Source organism: Lithobates pipiens, unplaced genomic scaffold, assembly GCF_037356315.1.
Source record: "Lithobates pipiens isolate NorthernLeopardFrog02 unplaced genomic scaffold, aLitPip1_a1.2 Scaffold_8, whole genome shotgun sequence".
NCBI classification, from domain to species: Eukaryota; Metazoa; Chordata; class Amphibia; order Anura; family Ranidae; genus Lithobates; species Lithobates pipiens.
The window spans coordinates 104,029,049-104,055,284 of NW_027507903.1; the positions used below are offsets into that span (position 1 = coordinate 104,029,049).

Below are 26,236 nucleotides of genomic sequence, written 5' to 3' on the forward strand. Positions count from 1 at the left end.
CACTGTCCCCGGACCAATTCTGTCCCTGGTTTTGTCCCCAGATATGACTTCAACATGAGCTGGGGCAATTTTCAAAGACAGTCAGTGCAGAATAAAAAAAAAAAAATCTGAATTGCACACCCCTGCTCCTACTAGCTTAGGGGGGTGTATTTTTTCCATTATCTGTGTCCCTTTCTGATGATGATGTACTGGTCAGAGCGGATGGACTATTTCTTCAGTTTCCGGCACATGCCCATTCAGCTCCGCTCACATGTTCTTCTGCCTTGGCTCAAATCCCAGCCAGCCACCTGCCTGCTCATCTCCTTGTCTTCCCTGGCAGAGTCATTCCTCCGCTCCCCACCCAGTAGTAGCCGGGGCCCGGAGAGTGAGACCTGAGAGGCTGTGAGGCCGGCAGAGGCGGCATTGGGGCAGAGAGAGGCAGCTGAACTCAGCTGAAGATGTCCAGCAGCAGGAATAGAGGGGAAGCAGATCCAATCATGGGGCTGCCAGTGTCTTCAAGGCTTCAACACAGGTGTGCTTTGGGGGTGTCTGTGAATAGACTAAATTGCACTGTATCTGTGTCTCTGGCATAATGCATGGTAGCAGAACTCACAGGCAGCGGGGGGCACTTATTGGTCATAAATTAACAAAATCAGCACCCAGCAGCCATGTTATGTGACACGCTGTGACAGAGCCAGCCAGAGCCATGATAGAGTGCCCGCTGCCTGTGAGTTATCATAATGCTGATGATCTTAACCAGTTTCCGATCTCCTGATTTAGTGCTACGGGGGGTCGCACTCATCTGACTTTTTTTTCTCGAAAATTCTGACAGATCTAGAAAAAGAACATGTACTAAATATTTCCGACTGAACCATTTCCTATCGGGAAAACCACTCCTTTGTATGCTGTTCTAACGGACCAAAAATGACGCATGCTCTGAAGCAAGTACGAGATGGAAGCTATTGGCTACTGGCTATTGAACTTCCTTTTACTAGTCCCGTCATACGTGTTGTACATCACCGCGTTCTAGACGGTCGGACTTTGGTGTGATCATGTGTAGGCAAGACAGTTTCAGCGGAACTCTGTCGGAAAAACCTTCTGAGTTTATTCCCATGGGAAAAACGGTTGTGTGTACGCAGCATTAGTGTCCCATTTGTCCACCGCAATATCGTAGACCCGCTGTGAGTCGCTGATTGCTGCCATTACTAGTAAAAAAAAAAAATATGTCCTCGGATTTCTTTTTAAATATCTGGTCACCTTAATGTAGCAGGCAGCCTGCCCTCTCTATATGATAATAAAGCACACACTCTCTGTCTTTCTCACTTTCTTCAGAAGTCTCGTGTAAGAAATAAAGAAATGGAGTCTTTATAGATGATAACAACTCAGCCTGGAAAAGAACAGCACAGAACCCCATCAGTGAAAGATAGGCTCCGTGTTCTGTTCTAATAAAGTTGTTGAAGGCGGTGAAGTCACATGACCGGTGTGTGGTCAGCTGACAGGAAGAGCTCGTGTTGCTGACAATATGGTGAGTGTGTGTAGTGCTGGGTCTGTCATGTCTTGATTGCGGTGACAGACAATGGCGGCTTCACTCTGATATTTGTCAGGGAGGTGATGGGGATTACAGTTCTGTGCTGAGTTGTACATGTGAGATCTTTATCTCCTTCCTCCTGGTCAGTGATGGAAGGTGTCCCCCCCCTCCCCCATACACAGATACACCACCGCACTGATCAATGTCATGTCTCTATTGATGTGACAGTGTAATAACAAGATTTGTCTGGAAGCTGCCAGGAGGAGTAATAATAAGTCTGTGATGTTTAGGGCTATGGAAGGTGCTGACTCCATGCAGATGCTTACAAATGTTCCATGTTGTTAAATGAGTTCTCTGGTCACAGCATACACATTCGTCTTATAACGTCAGCATTGTAATAAGAACCCAGTAATAGTTATGTTTGACAATCCTATATTTACGCTTACTTGGAAAATCTCCTTTAACATCTGCAATATACATTTAATAGGAAAAAATGTAGACTGCAGTGTCTGCGCTTATTATAAAACCGGGTGATCTTTCCTTGCATGTTATACAGTTATTTTAAAGGATAAGTTCAGCTTTACATGTTATATCCGTATCCAGAGTGTAACATGTTACTAAATTAGCAACCCCCACACTCTCCGATCCCCGCTGTGATGGTGAGCCAGGTATCTTCTCCCCGCACTCGCTGTCACAATTTAACCACTTAAGGACCAAGCCTCTTTCTGAGATTTGGTGTTTACAAGTTAAAAACTGTTTATTTTTTTTGCTAGAAAATTACTTAGAACCCTCAAACATTATATGTATATATATATGTGTGTGTGTATATATATATATATATATATATATATATATATATATATATATATATATATATATATGTGTGTGTGTGTGTGTGTGTGTGTGTGTGTGTGTGTATATATATATATATATATAATCTATACCTAGAGAATAAAATGGCAGTCGTTGCAGTACTTTCTGACACACTATTTGCACAGCGGTCTTACAAGCACACTTTATTTAATTCGAAAAATTAGGCAACAATAAAGTTAGCCCAATTTTTTTTTTAAATATTGTGAAAGATAATGTTACGCAGAGTAAATAGATACCCAACATGTCACGCTTCAAAATCCCGCTTGTGGAATGGCGACAAACTTTTACCCTTAAAAATCGCCATAGGCGACGTTTAAAAAATTCTACAGGTTGTATGTTTTGCGTTACAGAGGAGGTCTAGGGCTAGAATTATTGCTCTCACTCTACCAATCATGGTGATACCTCACATGTGTGGTTTGAACACCGGTTTCATATGCAGGAGCTACTCACGTATGTGTTCGCTTCTGCACGCAAGCTCGGCGGGACAGAGCACTTAAATAAGAAAAAATCATCACTTTTTTTATTTTTAGATTTTACCTTTTTTATTTTTACACTGTTCTTTAAATAAAAAAAAAAAAGAAAAGTGTCACGTTTATTCCTATTACAAGGAATGTAAATATCCCTTGTAATAGAAAAAAAAGTACGACAGGACCTCTTACTTATGAGATCTGGGGTTAAAAAGACCTCAGATCTCATATTTACACTAAAAGGCAATAAAAAATAATAATAAATAATTAAATGTCATATGAAAAAAAAAATCCCTTTTAAGAGCTATGGGCGGAAGTGACGTTTTGACTTCGCTTCTACCCTGCAATGATTATGGAGACAGGTGGGGGCCATCTTCCCCTCACTTATCTCCATGCCTAACAGGGAGACGAACCCGACTGCCTCCGCCGCTACCGATAGATCGGGTAAGAGGTGGAGGACATCAGAGCGTGGTGGGCCTCTCCTACCATCAATTAAAAGTGATTTTGCATCCGCCACAGAGTCCACTTTTATCTGAAAGCGGACCGCCCGCTGAAGAGCAGGATACCAGGGTTATGGCAGCTAGTTGCTGCCATAACAATGATATTCCTCTTCAAATTAGCAACGTAAAAGGACGAGGGGCGGTCCGTAAGTGGTTAAAAGATGCCTGCTCTTCCCACCCGGCCGTGTCATTCATTCAGAGTTCTGTGAATGGCAGAACAACAACTGCCGTCTGCTTATAGTTTTCATTGAAAGTGTGCGTTTTGTTACTTGCAAAAAAGATGTGCATTTATTTTTTTTAAGAAGGTGGACTTATGGTTTAAAGTGCAATTAAATGCCACTTTTGAACTTTTATTTTATAATTTTTTATGAAATAAGTATTTGACCCCCTATCAATTGGCAAGATTTCTGTCTCCCAGGTGTCTTCTATACAGGTAACAAGCTGAGATTAGGAGAACTCTCTTAAATAGAGTGCTCCTAATCTCAGCTTGTTTGCTTCAGTGAACAAGTGTCTTTTTTATACAGCTATCAATCAATCAGATTCCGATCTCTCCACCATGGCCAAGACCAAAGAGCTGTCCAAGGATGTCGGGGACAAGATTGTAGACCTGCACAAGGCTGGACTGGGCTACAAGACCATCGCCAAGCAGCTTGGTAAGAGGGTGACAGCAGTTGGTCCATTTATTCGCAAATGGAAGAAACACAAAATAACTTTCAATCTCCCTCGGTCTGGGGCTCCATGCAAGATCTCGCCTCGTGGAGTTTTAATGATGGGAATGGTGTGGAATCAGCCCAGAACTACACGTGAGAATCTTATCAATGATCTCAAGGCAGCTAGGACCATAGTCACCAAGAAAACAATAACGCACTAGGCTGTGACGGACTGAAATCCTGCAACTCCCCCAAGGTCCCCCGCTCAAGAAAGCACATATACAGGCCTATCTGAACTTTGCTAATGAACATCGGAGTGATTCAGAGGAGAACTGGGTGAAAGTGTTGTGGTCAGATGATACCAAAATCCAGCTTTTTGGCATCAACTCAACTTGCCGTGTTTTAGAGGAGGAGGAATGCTGCCTATGACCCCAAGAACGCCATTCCCACTCTCAAACATGGAGGTGTAAACATTATGCTTTGGGGGTGTTTTTTTCTGCTAAGGGGACAGGACAACTCCACCGCCTCAGTGACGATGGATGGGGCCATGTACTGTCAAATCTTGGATGAGAAGCTCCTTCCCTCAGCCAGAAAATTGAAAATGAGTCGTGGATGGGTATTCCAGCATTACAATGACCCAAACACACAGCCAAGGCAACAAAGGAGTGGCTCGTGAAGAAGCACATTAAGGTCCTTGAGTGGCCTAGCCAGTCTATAATATTTAATAGAAAATATGTGAAGGGAGCTGAAGGTTCAAGTTACCAAACATCAGACTTGAGTCGAAACCTGAGAGGAATCTGCAAAGCAGAGTGGGACAAAATCCCACCTGAGATATGTGCAAACCTGGTGGCCAACTACAAGAAACGTCTGACCTCTGTGATTGCCAACAAAGGTTTTGCCACCAAGTACTAAGTCATGTTTTGCGAAAGGGTCAAATACTTATTTCACTTATTAAAATGCAAATAAATGTATCTCTTTTGAAATGCGTTTTTCTGGATTTTTTTTTTTTGACTCTCGCTGTTAAAGAGGAAGTAAACCCTTATGAGTTTACTTCCTCTTTCATTCCCAGCAAAGGTAAAGCATAATGGACTACTATGCATCGCATAGTAGCCCATCATGTGTCACTTACCTGACACAGGAGCCAGCGATGTCACCGCTGTCCCCTGTAGTCCGGCGCATCCATCTTCTCGGTGGGGTCTCGCTGCTCCGCCGCTGTCATTCGGCGAAGCCACGATGACGTCACTCCTGCGCATGCGCACGGGAGCCGAGACGCGCGGCATCTTCGTCGTTGACGGTGCCGCGCTCAGTGCGCCTGCTGTCTATGGTGCATGCTCCGTCTTTTGGCAAATATCTCCTAAACCGTGTAGGTTTAGGAGATATTTCTTGGACCTACAGGTAAGCCTTAATCTAGGCTTGTCTATCAGAAGGTGGAAAGAAAGCAAATCTATCACTTGAAATGCAAACAAAGGCACCTAGTGGCGCTAAACAAAATCCACACTATTGAATAACAGTGTGCTGTAATACCCAACGTGAAAAGAATGTGCATAAAAAAATGATCAACAATACAATCAATATTGATGAAATAGCAGTACAAATAAAAATGACAATCAAACAAAAAAAAGGATAAGCGGTCAAAACAATATTATATAAATCCCACAAATAGTGATGCTGTGAGTAAGTGACATAGTGAAAAAAATAAAAAATGAACACAAAAAACAAATAGGTGCTTTTAAAAAATGTGTGATTCCAAAGTGAGTTCGATTAATCTTCAATCAAGAAAAATTGATGAAAAGCAGTAATCCTAATGGTGGCAATAGTTCAAAAATTGATTAATTCAAAAAAAAAAAAATTCTGTAGCCAAGTGTTCATCAAGTGTAAAGCCTCCACCGCACCCTTGGTGCTCGTGCCCCCCTTGTATAAAAAACTCACCAAAGGTATTGCCCAGCACTCTCGTGTCAGGCAAAAGCGCTTATAATGTATACAAATGATGATTAGTTTCTCCAAGCCACTTCTTATGAGAACTTCGCAGGCAGAGGATAGTCACTTATTATCTCAGAATTACCTCAAGGAGACAAAAGGAAACTTCCCATAGTGCAATAATGTAAAGCTAGTTTAATAAACGTCAAATTTTAAAATCACACTCACATGGGTCCAATTAAAAACAGGCACTTCAAATAGACAATCCACTGGTCAATTCAAAGGTTCTCCCCTCATAAGCATTGGTGGGTATACTGGATGCAGGCTAGGTAGTGTCACATAGCACCGTCTCTATACAAGGTATCTGTGTGGTACCTGACAGCAGATATCTCAAATTGAAAACAGTGACAAATGGTGATATTCCGTCCTTCAATCTGTATGTTCTCCTCCCTCCGCCTTCTATCAACTTGATTACTGTGTGTGCTGGTCACCGTATAGCCACGCCCCCGACATGTTTCGTCCAATGGACTTCCTCATGGGTTTGGCTATCCAGCTATAACAACCCCCCTTTTATTTGCAGCCATAGGTGACCAAGCACTCCCCCTTCAAGTAGCCACTCCCCCCCCATATCTTCCAATTGGCCGACGAAATCCCACAATGGGTGGATCAACGTAAATGCCATCCCCAACCAATAGGTGTGACAGGCACTCTCAATATCTCCCCCATTGCTCACATACCGATCAGGCAAGTACAGTCACATAATGCAAAGAAGGCACATTTAACTTACCCTTCTAACTTATTGTCCGGTCATAACGTAGCAGTAAATCTTTTTATTCACTCGGCGCGCATGCGCGGAACATTCAGGGACGCTCGTAAATTTCGTGTGCTGATTGGCCAGATCTAGGCGTCGCTGTCATCACGCACAACATCGTCCACCTAACCAGACCGCCCACTCCACCCGCGCCATTATAGTACACCCCGGTGTCACTAATGTTCTGCGTAAACGCCAGTGATTAAACCTCGTTATGACGAGCGGCCCAAAAGACCTCCCCCTTCCGCCCACGTCCTAACCAAGGCTCTCCCCCTACACCCGCGCCATCTTGATACACCCAAGAATCAACAGTCACATGACCTGCGCAAACACCAAGCACTGAGCGATATCATAGAAAGAAAAAATATTGAAGATTTTCAGTCATCTGCACTGCACTCATATCAAGATGTCATCCAAATCAAAAAATGGGAACAGTGCCACAGACAATGTTATTTTAAAGCGGAATCCCATCATAAATGCCAAAGATGTGCACATAACTATATCACACATAGCACACCAATGACCCCCTCACTTCCAATAAGCGAGTCCTAAAGCAGTGTGTATATGCAATAGAAACCGCATGTCCTCCAACTCATAGTAACCTAAGTGGATCCACCATAACTATGCCATACAATAATAACAAATAAAATATAAAAAAAATATAAAATATAAAAAAAATATAAAATTGAAAAAAAATAAAAATAAAAATAAACATAAGTGAAGATAAACATAAAATCACAAATGAAATAAAAAAAAAAAAAAAAAAAAAAAAAAAATACAAAATACAAATAAAAAGAAAATAAAAATCAAAACCAAAATACAATAAAAAACAATACAAGTAATCGGTCAGAGGAGGAGAGCATACGGAGAATTTACAACAAAATATGAGTAGATTTAACCCCCCCACTTCACATCAAAATGCTCAATGTCATCCTTAATTATTAAGCATCAAGCTTACACAACCAATGCCCAAGAGTTCACATAATAGTAGGAATAATAAAAAATACATATATAATGTATAAGTAAAATTAAACTTTCTCATCAAATATGCATGAGAAATGTACATAAAAAAATTAATAAAATAGGCTACATTATCCCCCAATAGGGATCATGTCATCCCAGTTCAAACAAAATCTAAAGAACATTTAATAAAACAACCACAGGATAGCGAAGCGGCCAACCCCCCAACACACAAACAATCTTGTTAGGAGTTATTGATGAAACTATTGACATCCAGCTCGATATTCATACCCGCTGGTGCCAAACTCCTCATCAAGAAAATCCACCTCGTTTCCCTTTGTGACAGGTCTCTAATACGGTTTGAACCCCTCCAAGAATGGTGGACATGGTCAATACCGCAAAACTGTAACAGGGATGGATCCTGCTGGTGGTGCTCTTTAAAGTGCATAGACACACTATGGTACTTGTACCCCTTTCGTATATTCGCAAGGTGCTCAGAAATTCGGACCTTCAATTGTCTTTTAGTGCGTCCCACATAATAGAGTTTACATGGGCACCACAGTAGATAAACTACATAAGTCGTGTTACAGGTCATGAATTCCTCTATCTGGAAGGATTCCCCGGCCCCGTTAGTCACTGTAGCAATGCCCCTATTGATCTCTGAAACCGTCCTGCAACATATGCACTTCCTGCATGAAAAAAATCCTTTTAGATCCCCAGAGATGGTCATTTTCAATGGTGGATCCAAAACCTTCTTGACAACCCTGTCACCAATATTTGGAGCTCTTCTGTAGATGAATCTGGGAGCAGTTGGTAAAACCGCACCCAGATATCTATCTTTCCCCAAAATGTGCCAATGTTTAGCAAAAATAGATTCTATGTCTCTATATTGGTGATGGAAACCCGACAAGAATTTAAATTGATGTTGTGTTCGATCATCGCTTTTTAACCGGTCTTGCAGACATGCATCCCTAGGTGTATTGCCCACTTCCTCTATCACTTTCTCAAGGTAAGTGTGATCATATCCCTTTTGCAAAAATCTTTCCTTCAATATGTTTGACTGGGACGCAAAGTCCGTATCTGTGGTACAATTTCGGCGGACTCGCAGGAACTGGCCTTTCGGTACATTCTTTATCCACGAGGGGTGATGTCCACTCCTCGTTGACAAAAAACTATTTTGATCCGTAGCCTTAAAATAAACCATCGTACTAAAGTGATCACCGTCTCTAGTTATAGTGAGATCCAAAAAATTGACAGAAATAGAACTGATGTTGAAGTCCAATCTTATGTCATTTAGATTGGAGTTCAATTGTTCTGCAAATTCGTGGATAGCGGGCTCAGTACCCAACCAGATGATCAAGATATCATCAATAAACCTCCGGTAAAAGATCAACTGATGTGGTCTATTAGAGTAGACAGCCCTATCTTCCCACTCCGCCATGAAAAGATTGGCCAGGCTTGGGGCATACTTAGCACCCATAGCCACGCCAACCTTCTGTGAGTAGAAATCTCCCCCATACCAAAAGTAGTTATGGGACATGCAAAAATCCAAGGCATGTCCCACAAATATCTTCTGAGCATGGGGGATATCGTCCCTTCTGCTTAGAGCCCAATTTTTATTTGTACTGCTATTTCATCAATATTGATTGTATTGTTGATCATTTTTTATGCACATTCTTTTTACGTTGGGTATTACAGCACACTGTTATTCAATAGTGTGGATCTTGTTTAGCGCCACTAGGTGCCTTTGTTTGCATTTCAAGTGATAGATTTGCTTTCTTTCCACCTTCTGATAGACATATTTAATTTTTTTTAAGTGGCAGCTGGAGGGAGGGGGGGTGTGAGCGCTGTGATGATACACTAATTGGGAGGTCATTGAGAGTGTATCTTAAGTTGTTCTTAACCACTTTCAGACCGGACCATTTTGCTGGTAAATGACCAGAGGTCTTTTTACACTTTGGCACTGCGCTGCTTTAACTGGTAATTGCGCGGTCATGCAATGTTGTACCCAAACAAAATTTGCGTCCTTTTCTTCCCACAAATAGAGCTTTCTTTTGATGGTATTTGATTGCCTCTGCGATTTTTATTTTTTGCGATATAAACGTAAAAAGACCGCAAATTTTGAAAAAAAATGATATTTTCTACTTTTTGTTATTAGAAAAATCCAATAAACTCAATTTTAGTCATACATTTAGGACAAAATGTATTCAGCCACATGTCTTTGGTAAAAAAAAAGTCAATAATTGTATATTTATTGGTTTGCGCAAAAGTTGTCACATCTACAAACTAAGGTACGTTTTCTGGAATTTACGCAGCTTTTAGTTTACGACTGCCTATCTCATTTCTTGAGGTGCTAAAATGACAGGGCAGTACAAAACCCCCCCAAATGACCCCATTTTGGAAAGTAGACCCCCTAAGGAAATTGATAAGAGGCATGTTGAGCCCATTGAATATTTTATTTTTTTGCCTCAAGCGATTGAATAATGACAAAAAAAAAATTTTTTTTTTTTTTTTACACAAAGTTGTCACTAAATGATATATTGCTCACACATGCTATGGGCGTATGTGAAATGACACCCCAAAATAAATTCTGCTGCTTCTCCTGAGTACGGGGATACCACATATGTGGGACTTTTTGGGAGCCTAGCCGCGTACAGGGCCCCGAAAACCAAGCACCGCCTTCAGGCTTTCTAAGGGCGTCAATTTTTGATTTCACGCCTCACTACCTATTACAGTTTTGAAGGCCATAAAATGCCAAGATGGCACAAAACCCCCACAAATGACCCCATTTTAGAAAGTAGACACCCCAAGCTATTTGCTGAGAGGCATGTTGAGTCCATGGAATATTTTATATTTTGCCACAAGTTGCGGGAAAATTACAAACTTTTTTTTTTTTTTTTTTTTTTTCACAAAGTTGTCACTAAATGATATATTGCTCATGCATGCCATGGGCATATGTGAAATGACACCCCAAAATAAATTCTGCTGCTTCTCCTGAGTACGGGGATACCACATATGTGGGACTTTTTGGGAGCCTAGCCGCGTACGGGGCCCCGAAAACCAAGCACCGCCTTCAGGCTTTCTAAGGGCGTAATTTTTTGAGTTCACTTCTCACTACCTATTACAGTTTTGAAGGCCATAAAATGCCAAGATGGCACAAAACCCCCACAAATGACCCCATTTTAGAAAGTAGACACCCCAAGCTATTTGCTGAGAGGCATGTTGAGTCCATGGAATATTTTATATTTTGCCACAAGTTGCGGGAAAATTACAAACTTTTTTTTTTTTTCACAAAGTTGTCACTAAATGATATATTGCTCACGCATGCCATGGGCATATGTGAAATGACACCCCAAAATAAATTCTGCTGCTTCTCCTGAGTACGGGGATACCACATATGTGGGACTTTTTGGGAGCCTAGCCGCGTACGGGGCCCCAAAAACCAAGCACCGCCTTCAGGCTTTCTAAGGGCGTTACAGTTTTGAAGGCCATAAAATGCCAAGATGGCACAAACCCCCCCCCCCCAAATGACCCCATTTTAGAAAGTAGACACCCCTAAATTTAGGGGTACACTAGTGAGACTAGGTAATAAATGGCGGGTGCCCTGAAACTATAAAAAAATAACTAACCAACCAGCGTCACCTGTAACAGTTATATGGTGATCACTGGTGAAAGGGTTAACTAGGGGGCAATCAGGGGGCTTTATGCGGTAGTATATGGGGGTCCCTGGCGCTATAAAAAGCTGCGGCGAACCTAAATACCTACCTGCCTAACTAGCGTCACCTGTGACACTAATACAGCGATCAGAAAAACGATCGCTTATTAGGCTGGGTTCACACTGGAGCGATGCGGGAACGCCACGAATGCGCGGCGGGTTCCCGCATCGCATGCCTCCCGGCGGCAGTTCACACTGCCCTATGCGAACTGCTGGGAGTGTCAGTGAAATGTTAATGACACCCCCAGATCAGTTCGCATATCGCAGTGCGATCTGCAAACTTGGATCGCATGGTGTGAACACCCATGCGATCCGATTCTGCTGCGGACCAAAAAAAGGGTCCCGTGCGAGTTTGCGGCGGGTGCGACACGAATTCAGCCATACTATCTGTATAGCTGAACTCGAATCGCACAGAGATCGGATGTGATTTGCACTGCAGTGCGGTGCGAATCACATCCGTTCTCATAAACCGCTGCAATGTGAACCCAGCCTTAGTGACACTGGCGACGGGGGGTGATCACGGGGTTAAACCTTTATTGGGGGGGTTAGGGGGGTACCTTAGAACTAAAGGGGGCTAACCCTAACTGCCCTAACAGTTATTAGTCACAAATGACACCTGCCGGGTGATCAGGGGGTTAAACCTTTATTAGGTAATAAATGGCGGGTGCCCTGAAACTATAAAAAAATAACTAACCAACCAGCGTCACCTGTAACAGTTATATGGTGATCACTGGTGAAAGGGTTAACTAGGGGGCAATCAGGGGGCTTTATGCGGTAGTATATGGGGGTCCCTAGCGCTATAAAAAGCTGCGGCGAACCTAAATACCTACCTGCCTAACTAGCGTCACCTGTGACACTAATACGGCGATCAGAAAAATGATCGCTTATTAGGCTGGGTTCACACTGGAGCGATGCGGAAACGCCGCGAATCCGCGGCGGGTTCCCGCATCGCATGCCTCCCGGCGGCAGTTCACACTGCCCTATGCGAACTGCTGGGAGTGTCAGTGAAATGTTACTGACACCCCCAGATCAGTTCGCATATCGCAGTGCGATCTGCAAACTCGGATCGCATGGTGTGAACACCCATGCGATCCGATTCTGCTGCGGGCCAAAAAAAGGGTCCCGTGCGAATTTGCGGCGGGTGCGGCGGGTGTGGCGGGTGCGGCGGGTGCGGCGAATGGCTGAACTCGAATCGCACAGAGATCGGATGTGATTTGCACTGCAGTGCGGTGCGAATCACATTCGTTCTCATAAACCGCTGCAATGTGAACCCAGCCTTAGTGACACTGGCGACGGGGGGTGATCACGGGGTTAAACCTTTATTGGGGGGGTTAGGGGGGTACATTAGAACTAAAGGGGGCTAACCCTAACTGCCCTAACAGTTATTACAGTCACAAATGACACCAATGCAAAAAAAAAAAAAAAAAAAAAAAAAAATGACATTGGTGTCACTGTGACTGGGGGGCAGGGGTAATTGGGGGGGTGATCGGGGGGTAAAGGGGGGGTGTGAGTGTGCCTGGCATGTTCTACTGTGTGTGGGATGTGTTGGTGCAACTCACTGATCCGCTCTCCTCCGTGTCGGAACGAAAAATACCGACACGGAGGAGAGAATACATCACTTCCTCTCCTGTGTTTACATTACAGGAGAGGAAGTGATGTCACCGGGGATTTCCATTCGTCGGGAGCGATCGCGAGGGGGTGGCCATGAATGAATGGCCGTCCCCTCGTCCGGGATCGCTCCCGAACGAAAACCGACCGCCGCAGGCACCGGGCGGGGGCCCGATCGGGCCCCCGACCCGCGGGAGGCAAAGGACGTACATATATGTGCTTATGCCTGCCCGTGCCATTCTGATGACGTACATCGGCGTGAGGCGGTCGGCAAGTGGTTAATCTAGGCTTACCTGTAGGTCAAAGTTGGTTGTAAGGGTTTACAACCACTTTAAAAAAAAAAAAAAAGTATCATTTAAAATTATAGACTGATCATTTCTTTGTCAGCGGGCAAACGTACAAAATCAGCAGGGGATCAAATACTTTTTTTTTTTTTTTTTTCATCTCACTGCAGATGGGCCCCCCAGGAATCAATATTGATTTGTAAAGTGAGATTTCTATATAAAGAATTAACCTGATGGAAATATAGCTTAGTAAAAAAAAACAACAAAAATAATAATAGATAAATGAGCAGCACAGGGGCTAAATGGTTAGCCCTTCCACCTAGCAGCACTAGAGTTGTCTGTTCAAATCCCAAACATAGCACTACCGCTTGGAGTCTACATGTTCTCCCTGTGCCTACGTGGGTTTCCTCCAGGTACCACGCCCCCCCCCCCACTCTAAAGACATGCTGGTAGGTTACATGGTTTCTTTTTTAAATTGGCACTAGCTCGAGTTGCACGGATAATCATTGAAGAATCTCCTCACAATCTTAAAATAGCTTTTTATCGATTCTATTTAACAAGTGCAGAGAGATCTCTGCTCCACTTCTAACAGCTGACAAAAAAATAAAATAAAACTTGTCAGGTAGAGTAAAATTGTAACATGTTCTTTTCGATCAAAGGAATGAATCTCCGTCTGTAAGTTAGGTCAGTTTAACTTAAAAAATAAACCTTTTTCTGACACTTGTTGCTTACAAGTTAAAATCTGTTTTTTTTTTTTTTGCTAGAAAATAACTTGGAACCTCCAAACATTTATATATATTTTTAGCAGAGACCCTGGAGAATAAAATGGCGGTTGTTGCAATACAATATTTTATGTCACGCTGTATTTGCGCAGCTGTCTTTCAAACGCAACTTTTTTGGGGAAAAAATACACTTTAAGCAATTTTAAAAAAACAGTGAATCTCATTTTAAACCAGAATCATGCAGCTCTAGCCCTAGCATATGAATGTGAATTCGGGACCTTAGATTGTAAGTTCCTTGGGGCCAGGGACTGATTTTAATGTGCAATTTATGGTAAAGTGCTGCATACAATTGACAGCACTATATTTTAAATATAAAAAATAAAATACAATCACAAATCATTTATAGCTTTGACTATAACATTCTTTTGTGGTTGAACTGGATGGACTTGTCTTTTTTCAATCTGACTAACTATGTAACATATGGAATATTTAATATAGTATTATAATAAAAGTACTTGAATTCTTTTTATTTTTATTTCTGTGTGATGTGGTGGCGGTGGTTAAAGTTGGACCCAATGTGCAGGGAAGACTTGTTCCCTGGCCCATGTGCCACTTACTTGTACCAACATTCTGTGGAAACCAGTTAGACTCCCAATGGTTGTCTAAGTAAAGGAATCCTATCTTCCTGGTGTGCCGTATTCCCCGTTAAGCGTGACGGGATACAGGTAAAAGTCCTTATTTAGAAAGGCAGACCGAGGAGAAACATACCACAGCCAAGGACATTGAATCTGTCTGTTCTCACAGCTCATGTGTACCTGATGCTGAATCTCTGTTTGGTTATTTAACTTGCAGTTCCTGTTTGATGCCCCCAAACAAACACTCCAGCGGCCCGTTCTCTTTGTCTTTAGTGTTTTAGAAAAGAAAAATTCAGTATAAGGGTGGGGAAAGCACCTCGATGATAAAATTGGTAACGATGAAAGACCAGAGATGGAGGAGTTGAAGTTTGAGGAGAATGCATGTGAGCTGCTTGGACAACTAAAAAAAATTCAGGCCAGCTCTTTACTTGTGTCAGCTGTGCATTAGCTTTTGAATTCTCATTGTATGAACTTTGATGAAAACTCTTCTGTGGGGCCCTTTTATAATCTATGATTCATCAAGCTATAGGAAAGTCAACTTCTATCTGCAGCTCTGCAGTCTGCCTGGCAAATAAAAGCATAGAGCAGTGATGGCGAGCCTTGGCATTCCAGATGTTTTGAAACTACAGTTTCCCATGATGCTCATGGATTCTGCAGTGTAGTTGAGCATCATGGGAAATGTAGTTCCAAAATATCTGGGTTGCCAAAGTTTGCTATCACTGGCATAGAGTATATACTATATAGCCCAAACTTTTATTTAATTTTTTTTTTTTTTTTGGATCGAGTGGGCAAGGACTGGAATGCCTTTCTAGTTATTATTGCAGTCTGCATCCCAGCTGGGTACATTTTTCTCCAGGTGACCACTGACACAGATAAAGTGATGGAAAATGCTAAATATTCCAGTTCGGGTGACAGCTGCCTAACGGGGGCATCCCTATCACTTACCTCCCGAGGAAATCAAGTGAAGAGAAATCTTCCCAATAGGACTACAACAGCAAAAAAGAAACTAATAGGGGTAACATGCATTGTTTTGGCTGTACGTAGACTTTAAAGCCCCATTCCAAGCGAAATATCACTGCCCCCCCCCAAGCCCTGAATCCTGGGAGTAAACCACTACTGGACAGCCATTAGGAAGTGTGTACTTCACGCAGGCAGTGGCGTGGACACCCAAAGAAGGACCTTGTAGAAAGTAAACAGAAGGGGAAAGAAGGCTCAGAACTGGAGTGCCACAAGACCACAGCTTCAGGTAAGTAAAAGGGTGTTTTAGATTTTATTAATTTTGCATTCCATTGATCAGGGGAGGGGAGTGAACTTTATTACAGAGATGGGCTTTAAGTGTTTTTATATTGTTTTTATATTGTTGCTCTTGGTCATCAGAAAATCCACATGCCAATTTATAAAACTGTTTACTATTCCTATCCCCTATCATCTTTGCTTCTTGTTATGGTAATATGATATTTTATTTTTTACCAAATAACATGTAATTCTTTATTTCACTTTAGAGGTTCCGTTTCTGCGGTGACTTGGATTGCCCTGATTGGGTTCTGGCAGAGATCAGCACATTGGCTAAAATAGTTAAGTAGAATGTTTTAACATGTTCTATATAAAAGGCATAATGCATTTGTCTAGTTGATAATGGCTTTGTGAAAACATTCTGTTCTGATTACCCTGGAGAATGTTTTGGCAGCCTCCATGTTTATGTCAAGAATGGTCTCCTTTTTAGGCTGCATTCACACCTGAGCGTTTTCAGCTCGTCAAACGCCCTAAAAAACGCCTGGAAAAAAAACCCAACTTGCAAAATCCAATTAATTTTAATGCCACCTGTTCACATCTGAGCGTTTTGTTGCCTGAAAAATGCCCTAAGGTCAAAAAAGAACGAGCTTCTTTGGGGCAGGTTTACAGGCGTTTTTCTGCCTTTTACATTGGTGACCTGATCAAATGCGCGGCAAAAACACGGTAAAAAAAGTGGTAAAAATGCCGGACTTTGAAACGCTTAGGTGTGAATGCAGCCTAAAGGATAAGTTCACCTTTTAGAAAAAAATAATAAATACACGTTTTTTTTTTGGCAGGTAAAAAAAAGTGCAATTATTTATTTTTTTCTTTTGGAGCCCGTAAAGTATGCATGTCTTCAGATCTGTTAGTATATCATTGTGCCTGTACATCCCATACGGGCAAGCAGATACACTGACAGGAAGAAATCAATGAACTACCACCGCACTCCACAAAGCCATGGTAATTCATTGAGAACTACAAGCTGACAACTGCAAAGGATACCTGGGCTTGTAGTTCATTCACACACATACAGCTGTATGAATGACTGATGTGGCAGTGTGGGCGGAACGTGTTACACCCTAAAAACAGATGGAACATGTAACATATTCCCAAAGGTGAACTTATCCTTTTAACATCATACTTTTTTTTTTTTTTTTTCACATTTTAATTTTATCCTTTTCTATTTTCAGTCCTCTGTTAAGCTAAAGTTGATCTGTGCCCAAGTGCTAAAAGAACAGTTGGGAGAAGCCATTGATGTAAGTTAAATATTGGTTGAAAATGATCAAGCTGTATTCCAGCCTTACCTTCAGTCTTGCACAGTTGTACAGGTTCCCCTCCTGTAATGAAATTGCTTATCCTGATTACTTTAATAAGACAAACTTCAGCTTTAAGAGAAAGTTTACAGCTCATGCCTCAGTTGTGTGTTTGTTTTAGTTTTTTTGTTTTTTTCCCCCAACAGTATGAAAAAATTTTGAAGCTAACATCTGATGCTCGTTTTGGTAAGAATGTTATCATTTGTGTATAGTACATTAGTTGTGTAAATCTGTTTCTAGGCTTAGTTTCCACACTACCTACTTAGATGGTGACTGGAGTTCCTGAGGCAGAACTGTGCCAGCACACTTTGGGCTTATATTGATGGGCAAATGCAGAATGGTTTCAGGTGCACCCAGCGTGTGTTTCAGTTCTGTTTTTAGATGCTTTTGAGATTCTTGAGTTGTTTGACAAATGCAAATGACCTCCTTCTAAGCTGCTTTAAGTTTCTTTGAGCCGCTTTAGCATTACTGTTGGCTTGTATAGTGAGAAAGGAAGTGCTAATGCAAATTAAGGCAGTACATACACTCATCATTTTTTTTTTTTTTTTCAACCAGTGAGTTGAATGGAAAAAAAAAAAGATCCAATTTCCCCATCCAATCCTCCCCCTGGAAGCCTTCCCCACCATCAGAATACAATGATCAGTGCTTCTGGCACTGATCAATTTGGAAAAACCTGACAGCTGGTTGTACAGAAGACAATTGGTAGATCGACTTCTGTACAGCCAGTGTGCCCATACATGGATTAATGTATGGCCAGCTTAATGCCTGCGTGCACAAGCTAGTTTCTTTGTTGATTTTAAAATGCTGACATAACGGACAACTTTAGACTTTACATACACAAAGAACTTAAGTTTAACTGCTCTTATTTGGTTTGTTAAATATTCACTAAGCATGTTTTGTTGTATCTGTTGATATCTTGCAGTCTTATCTGAAACAATATAAGGAAGTGTGTTTGGACTACAAAACACCTCTGCCCATGGTTTGGAAAGAGGGGGGAGGTGTTCTAAACCACTTCTTGACCTAGAATGATAATGCTGCTTCTTCATACAGTACAATTAGTGTTGTCACTTTAAGACAGGAAGCGTGTTAATGGTAGTATAACCAGGTAAAGTAAGGGAAAAGCCATCTAAATGCTTGTAGTCTGCAGAGCGTTAACATTTTATTCTTTACAGTAAAAGCTTGGATTTGAGAGTAACTTTGTTTGAAAGCGTTTTGCAAGACGAGCTACATTTTTTTTATAAATTTTAACTTGATATACAAGCGATATCTTGATATAAAAATAGCATCACAACTGAGTATAAAATAGAACAGAGGCGCCTCTAAGTGTAGTAATATGATTGCATTTAATGAAGGTGCAACACTTAGCAAGTCACATGATTGATTATTAAAACGGGCACATCTAAGTATGCAGGCATCCAGGGTAAAGATGTCCACATAGGCCATCTTGTGATGGATTAGAACTATAAATTAGTTCTTGGTTATCTGCTGCTATTCCTAATTAAAAAGTATAAATGTGCATGCACATTAGAAGTAAACACTCTCTGAGATACGTTCAGTTCAGGCTACTTCTAAATACTGATTTATTCGTGGGCGGTGTTAATATTTTATACAGAAAGATACGTCATTACTATGTCAGTCTAATTGGTACATCTTATTGGTTACAATACAAGAGAAATGAAGAAACTTGATGCTTGAAGTTTGGTTGAAGCTGGTTCTGTTATCTCGAATGCATTCTTTTAATGCGGGGGATGTAGGGTATAGACGCCATCTTGGCTCCGCAGAACAGGGTCAATCTGTATGCTACATAATAAGTAAGGAGCATAGAAACATGTATACACATAAGCAAATAGACATTTTCTGATTATCATTATGTACATTGGATTCCTTAACAGTCCCCCCTAAAATGGCTATTTTCTTCTGTCCCTCATCTAAAAGGTCCTACTCACCTGGCCCATTCTCCTCAGCAACTCTTTTTAAGCTGTATATAGAGTTGGGCAGCAACTAGTTCACTACCCCCCTCGATACAGCTGGAGAAGGGCAATCAGGTGCTATCTACCCCTATAACCCTAGAGGATTGTGAGATTTTGGACAGGGAGTGACTGTAGAGGAGTGAAGGGTTTGTCACCCTCCATCATAAGAGGGTCCTCTTCTTCTTAGTGGAGAAATGTAGGTGGGCTGTTGTCTACAGCCTTGCTCATTAACTTCTTTACGAAAGGTAGAATACAGCATACAATCGGGGGGGTAAAAGAACCAGGATTATTAGTACCGTTACCCCTATCTGGGCGAGCACCTTCTGACACCCACTCATCCAGCTAAAATATTGATCCCATGGGTCTGTAATACCGGAGTTCTTCTTCAACTCCAATGACAAATCTTCTAATTTCTTTATAGCTAAAGTTACTTTACCATTTGGGCCGGTATTATCAGGAATGTAGGTGCAACAGGTTCCCGTTTTTTCTATTTTTACAGACACTTCCTTTCTCAGCTAACAGCATGTCTAAGGCCATCCGGTTCTGGAATGTCATGTAGGAAGTGGGGGGTAACTGGCCAGCAATTCCCTGGCTTTGAATTCATCAGGGACCCCCCTTGGGACCCCTATAGCATCTATGTGCACATGAGGGTCAAAGCTTCCGGAGAGAGCTGCTCGCTTCCTCCTCTGACTGTGTGCTGGGTCAGTGTATGTGTCAGGGGTATCTTCTGCTAGGATATGGAGGGGCGTAATCACCTTTTCAGGGCACATTCACCGGTCCAGATACCCTCTAATCTGGTCCTATGTTTCAACCCACTGTCCCTCCCAGGAACCACAATTCTGGCCCCAGTAACTGTCTGTAAAACACACATATTACCATCAGGGATGTCTCACCTTACCAACAGGGATGTCACTGTACCAATGGCATTGCCATGAAAGAGTCAAACGGACAAGGTACTATGTCACAGTAATCAAAGGTAAAGGTGGTCACATGTGTACCTGAAGAGTTGTACCAAAATGTAATTATGTTATCATTTTTTTTTTTTTTTTTTTTTTTGTGATGACCACCTCCTGGGCCTCCCCTCTAGACCAAACAGAAAAAGGATATGCAGCATGGTTGTCATGAAGTGGGCGGGATCTTGTCCTCGGGGGTGGAGCTTTCTTGCAGTGGGAGGCGTATATTCAGGTATTCTTCCCGGCCAATTCCACTGAGGTGGCTGTGGTCAGCAAAACTTGGAATGGACCATCATATCTGGGTTCAAGAGAATGTTTTCTCACAAATTTCTTTACCAGCCCCCAATCTCCAGGTAGTAGTTGGTGTGTTCCTGTATCTAATTCAGGATCTGGAATGGAAGAAAACACCTGGACATGCATTTGGGTTAATTCTCGTGATAATGCGGTTACATAATTAGTCAACACATCAGATTGCAACTGTAACTGTTGTGGAAAGTGACAGCCAAGTCTGGGGGCTGAACCAAACTAAATTTTATAAGGAGATAGGGCATATTTCCCCCGGGGTGTGTGTCTGACACTGAACAGGGCAATGGGCAAACTGTCTGGCCGACTCATGTTAGTCTTTTGGGCCATCTTTAACATCCTGTTTTTCTAGTGTCCCTTTCATCCTTTCTACCTTCCCGCTACTTTGAGGGTGGTAAGGGGTGTGTAGAGCCAACTGAACCCCCAGTGCTGCCCTAATCTTTTGTAAGGGTTGCTGTGAAGGCTGGGCCTGATCACTCTCTATCACCTCTGGGACCTCAAATCTACATACTATCTCACTCAGTAGTTCCTTAGCTGTGGTCCTGGCAGTCATGTCCACCTCCACTAGGGCGTATTCGAATCTGTCACTCCTTTGACATTTGGGAGTGATCAATTTGTATCCTCTGGAAGGGGTATAAGAGCTTTTGCCAGGTGCTTCTTCTGTGCCTTTTCTGTACATTCTGGGTTACATTTGTTGCAGATAGTGCATGATCTGCAGAAGTTGTTGGTCAATGAAGTAACTCATAAGTTCATAAGAGTCTTTGTCAAGTGGGCAGTTCCATTTCCCCATTGCACCATGGCTGGGTACATACTCCTGGGTAGACAAGGCTTCTTGTTGCACTCGAATAGTCCATCTCTGAGAGTTCCTCCTCTCCGTTTCCAGCTTTCCTTCTCATCCAGACTTGCTGCTTCCTGTAATTATTTCAGATAAACTCTGTCCACTGGGAGAGTCTGTAGGGTAAGCATGGAGTGGTCTTCTACCACCCTGCTGTCCACTTCCCGTGGACCATTGGCTGTCTGTTTGGCAGCTGAATCGGCTAGATTGCCTCGAGCTTCCTTCAAGTTGAGTTTGTTGTGTGCTTTTACTTTTAGAATAGTCACTTGGGTTGGGAGAAGCAGGGCATCCAAGTCCTTGATGGCTGAGCTGTTTCACAGGTGTTCCTGCAGCCGTTAGGAACCCTCTGTCCTTCCAGATAACACCAAAATAATGGGCAACGCTGAAAGCATATCTTGAGTCCGTATGAATGTTGGCTCTTTTTCCCTCTGCCAATTTACATGCTGTAGTAAGTGCTTGCAGCTCTGCCACCTGTGCAGACATCACCGGCGGTAAGGTTTCAGTTTGGAGAACCGAGTTTTCAGTGGTGACCTGGATCCTGCAGGGGTATTTCACTCACGGTGGGGAGATGCGTGGTTTCCAGCTGCATTAGTTCGATGCAGTTATGGGGTGACAAGTCAAGACTCGACTCCTCCTCCTTACCCCCCTCGAGAAGTGGAAGAAGGGTGGTAGGTTTTGGTGTTTGACAACGTAATAGAGTAATGCTGTCTAGAAGGTAGAAACACAGGAGTCTCAAGTGTCTGGCAATGGACAGATGTTTCGGCTGGATCTTGGTGGAGTATGGGAGCAATGTCATGGGGAACAAGCAGAACAAGGCAGAGTCCGAGAGCCAAGTTTGAAGTTTTGTCAAACAAGGCTTGTGCAGCAAAGACAGCTCACAGACACGATGGGCCTCCTCTTGCTATCGCATCCAGCCGACAGGAATAATATCCTATAGGGCGTAGGCAGATGCCGTGTGATTGGGCGAGTACACCTGTAGCATGTCCCAGATGTTCGGATACAAAGGGCTTGAACGTTTTGTCGTAGTCTGGGAGCCCTAGCGCCAGAGATGGTGTGCTTGAAGGCCTCAAAGTTGGATATTGCTTCAGGAAACATCTGGAAGGGGTCTGCTTTCAGGGTATCATACAAAGCTTGCATCAGTAGGGAGCTTTCTGGAATCCATGCTCTGCAATACGAAATTAGTCCAAGGAAGGAATGAAGGGGCTTCTGGCCTTGTGGCAGTGGGATGTCAGAGATTGCTTTCACCCTGTCTTCAGTGAGGTGTCTTGTCCCATGGGACAAGACAGTGTCCAAGAACAATTACAGATGTTGAGCACCACTGCAATTTGGGCTTTGAGGTTTTGCAGCCCTGTTTGGCAAGATAGCACAACTGGCTTTCTGAGGTGACTTCAACAGTGGGTAAGTCAGCTGCACAGTGGAGAAGGTCATCAACATATTGGAGGAGAATCACTTCCAGGTGATCCTCTTGTTATGTGTCAAGGATGATAGCCGTAGCATTTGCAAACTAGCTTGGAGAGTTCTGTGCCTCTTCTGGCATAACTGCCCAGGTATACTGTTTCTTTTCGTGGGAGAAGGCAAAGAGGTACCTGCAGGAAGGATGCAGGGGTACACTGTAGAATGCATTTGCCAGGTCCACCACAGTGAAGTACTCAGCCATTGGAGGTACAGCTGATAATAAGGTATGTGGATTTGGCACAATTGGGGTGTCCAACACTGTGACTTCGTTAATTGCTCGCAGATCCTGCACCATCCTGTATCTGTCAGGTTCTCCCTTAGGTGTTTTCTTCTTGACAGGAAAAAGAGGTGTATTACATGGTGAGGTACAGGGGATCAAGGCCCCATTCTGGACCAAGGCAGCTACATGTTTTGAGATAGCTTCTGATTGAGCCAACTTAAGTGGGTATTGTGGTTTCTGGGCAATGATGCGCCCTCTTTGAGCTTGACTGAAACTGGTGGCACTTTTAAGTGACCAATGTCTTCCGGGCCTGTGGACCATAGACACGCAGGAATTCTGTCAAGTACTTCTTTTGGTATTGAACTTGGAGTTATTGCTTCATGAAGTGTCATCAGGAGAGGCAGAGAATACAAAGCAGATGAGTCTTCCAAGGATAGGGGAGTATGTAACTTCACCCCCCCCCCCATAGGTGTGAAAATGATTGACGCCTGTAGTCTTGACAGCACATCAGCTCCTTGTAGATTCAAGGGACATGTAGAGGACACCACAAATCTGGTAAGCAAATCAGGAAATGTCCCCACTTGGAGAGGCTCAGTGAGTGGACTGGAGCGGGGCACCCCATCCACTCCCACGCAGGAAACATCAATAGTGGAAAGGAAAGAATTATCAGGCAGGTCCTCAGCCCTCAACACACTCCTGGCTGCACTCATGTCAATGAAACAAGTGGTAGGTTTTCCTTGTATAGGTAACGTGACCTTTGCTAGGGGTCCCCCAGTCTCATTTGAGGACACTGTCATAAGGGGTGACACGGGTTTTCTCATTTCCTAGCATGAGTTGGGGCGTGGTGGTGGAGGTTCATGTCCACGTTGCACTTCGCGGGGATCCCTGTCTTGTCTCAGATGTCTTGGGGCTCTACGTACTCTTCTGATGTGACCCCGCTTCCCACAGTTGTAACAGATGATCTTTTCCCTGGCATTGGGCAGTGGTGGTGGACGAGTGTAGGCAGGATCTTCGTCTTGTGTTACCATGAGGGGCGTTGGTTTTTTTCCTTTTTGGTTTTCTATCCCTCTGGCCACCAACAGTAAATTGGACATTTTCATTGAGCGATATTCAGGGCGGGCCACCATCAGGATTTTTCTGATATCCTGTCTGAGTCCTGAGACAAAAGCAGATGATAACACGTGTGTGTGTGTGTGTGTGTGTGTGTCTTTTCATAGAGGGAGAAGCCCAGATGTTCAAAGGCCTGTATGAGTCTAGCATGATACTTCTCCACAGACTCCTCTTTATCTTGGGCAATATCTTGGATTGTGGTGGTCTGATCTGCCAATTTCTCCTTTGCCCAGTCGCGGAGTTGTGCACAGAACTCCAAGCCTGAGGTATAAGAAGTGGCACTTGCCAGGCAGGCATCATTGAAGGCTGTCTGCATGACTGGCCAAAAGACATGTCCTGCTTTAATTTGGCATAGGCTGATCAAGTCTCTCCAGGCAGCTGAGTAAGCTTCTTGTATCTGCACTATCCTGCGGTAGAAGGGCATTGGCTGTTTCTCTGGGTCAGGCAGACTTGTCACTAAGGTTGCTGCTTGTGATGGGGTAAAAGCGACATACATCACCAGTGCCCCTTCTGGTAACCGAGACTGGTGTTGAGGCGGGGGGGCTGAGAATGGGCACTGTTTCTCATGGTTGTCAGCATATGTTTGAGATCCTCTCGGAACTGTGAGTCCGGAGCCGGATTAGGGGTTAAATCAGCAGGTGGCCTTGCTGCCTGTTGTTGGTCTTCCCACTCGGACACTTCTTCATCATTAACATATCCGGCCTGTGAAGGTAGTGCTTCCATATTAGGGAAGACAGGTGTGTGGTAGGAACCATCCTGGTTTAAAACGGGAAGAACTGGTTATATGCCATGGCTGGGCCTATTGGGTGTACCAAAATGGCCGCCAGCAGGAAGTGCACTGGGCTGTGCCTGAAGTGAGGGCTTGGGTGTACCAAGATGGCCGCCTGGGAGTGGTCACAGTGGGTTGTGCTCAAGTTGGGGTGGTGAGAAGGGAGTGGGCGGATAGCAGGGTTGTCCCTCTCCTCCTTCGTTCCAGTTTTTGTATATGGGGGCGGTACAGCCACATTATCAACTCTGTGATTCACATACATAGTACAATTTGCATCTTTCTTGATTTCCTCTTCTATCCAACCTTCTTTGTGCAATGACCTTGCCGTCCTGTACCATGCTTCTGCCACATCCAATAAGCCGTTATCACACAGACTCTACTTTGTCTGCTTATCAGCACATGCCATTCCTCTGCTTCTTGCAACATCTTCTCTCCTCTTCTAATATCACATTCTAGCATTCCCTTCTCTCTCTCTCTCTCTCTCTCTCTCTCTCTCTCTCTCTCTCTCTCTCTCTCTCTTTTTCAGCGGACGGCTTAAGAGGAGAATACAGACAACAAAGTGGTTAATACTCCTCTGACTGCTGTCTTATCAAAGAATTCCTAGGGTGGGGGCTCACATCCCTCCGAGAGATCTGTCTCCTCGCACACTCCTCACTGTTCGAGGGTCAAAACTAGCACGTCAGAGGTGGTGTGGAGCAGTGGCTTATGGCCCAACTGATCCTTCAGGTAGCCACTTTCTCTCACCATCACCCTCTTCGTGTATATCAAACAGTAATGGACAAATACACACAGGACATGACACCTGACACTCTTTGAACTGCAAAGATAGCTCTCGGGAAAAGCTCACCTGAGTCACAAGACTGCCAAATTCCAGCTAGCCTTCATTCAAACTGCCCTAATTCACAGTTTGAGATAAACCCTCAGGAAAGCTTTCCCGAGCAGAACATTCATAGACGTTTTGCAAGGCTGCCACTTCCGCAAGCCTTCTTTCAAACTGCCCTAATTCACAGCTTGAGATTAACCCTCAGAGGTCCTACACAGCCAACCTCGAGTAACCCCATCTATAAATGCCTGCAGAATTCCACCCCACCACTAGAGGTAGAATCTAGGGGTGAGGATGGACACACGCCTGCAGCTGCACTTTCAGTCTGCTAAATTTGCAATCCTTCAGAATGACAGACACTGAACAGATAATAGTCAGCAGAAAACCATTAGCAGGTTCGTTAAAACGGCTTCAGGCGAGAAATAAGTTACCTGCCTCTTTGAACAATCAAAAGGAGCCAACAAGACCAAATCAACCAGCCAAACCAGAGAGGTCGTACAAATGGTAAGGATAAATATGCTTACCGTACTGTTAGGGCTGCGCGCTTAACCCCCTTCTCTGATC

At 43.3% G+C, this 26,236-nt stretch overlaps 2 protein-coding genes across 2 annotated transcripts in view; one reads left to right on the forward strand and one right to left on the reverse strand.

Moving 5' to 3' along the window:
* Window positions 1-1,393, reverse strand: part of LOC143961979 (uncharacterized) — a 76,722-nt gene extending 75,329 nt beyond the window's left edge. Inside the window, exon 1 of the mRNA XM_077471324.1 lies at window positions 1,303-1,393. Within this exon, the coding sequence (XP_077327450.1) occupies window positions 1,303-1,393 (91 nt within the window). The remainder of the gene's footprint in view (window positions 1-1,302) is intronic.
* The window catches only part of COMMD4 (COMM domain containing 4), a 47,760-nt gene continuing 22,910 nt past the window's right edge, over window positions 1,387-26,236 (forward strand). The window contains exons 1-4 of the mRNA XM_077472564.1: window positions 1,387-1,504; window positions 16,152-16,223; window positions 17,112-17,177; window positions 17,381-17,420. Of these exons, the coding sequence (XP_077328690.1) occupies window positions 1,502-1,504; window positions 16,152-16,223; window positions 17,112-17,177; window positions 17,381-17,420 (181 nt within the window). The 5' untranslated portion in view covers window positions 1,387-1,501. The remainder of the gene's footprint in view (window positions 1,505-16,151; window positions 16,224-17,111; window positions 17,178-17,380; window positions 17,421-26,236) is intronic.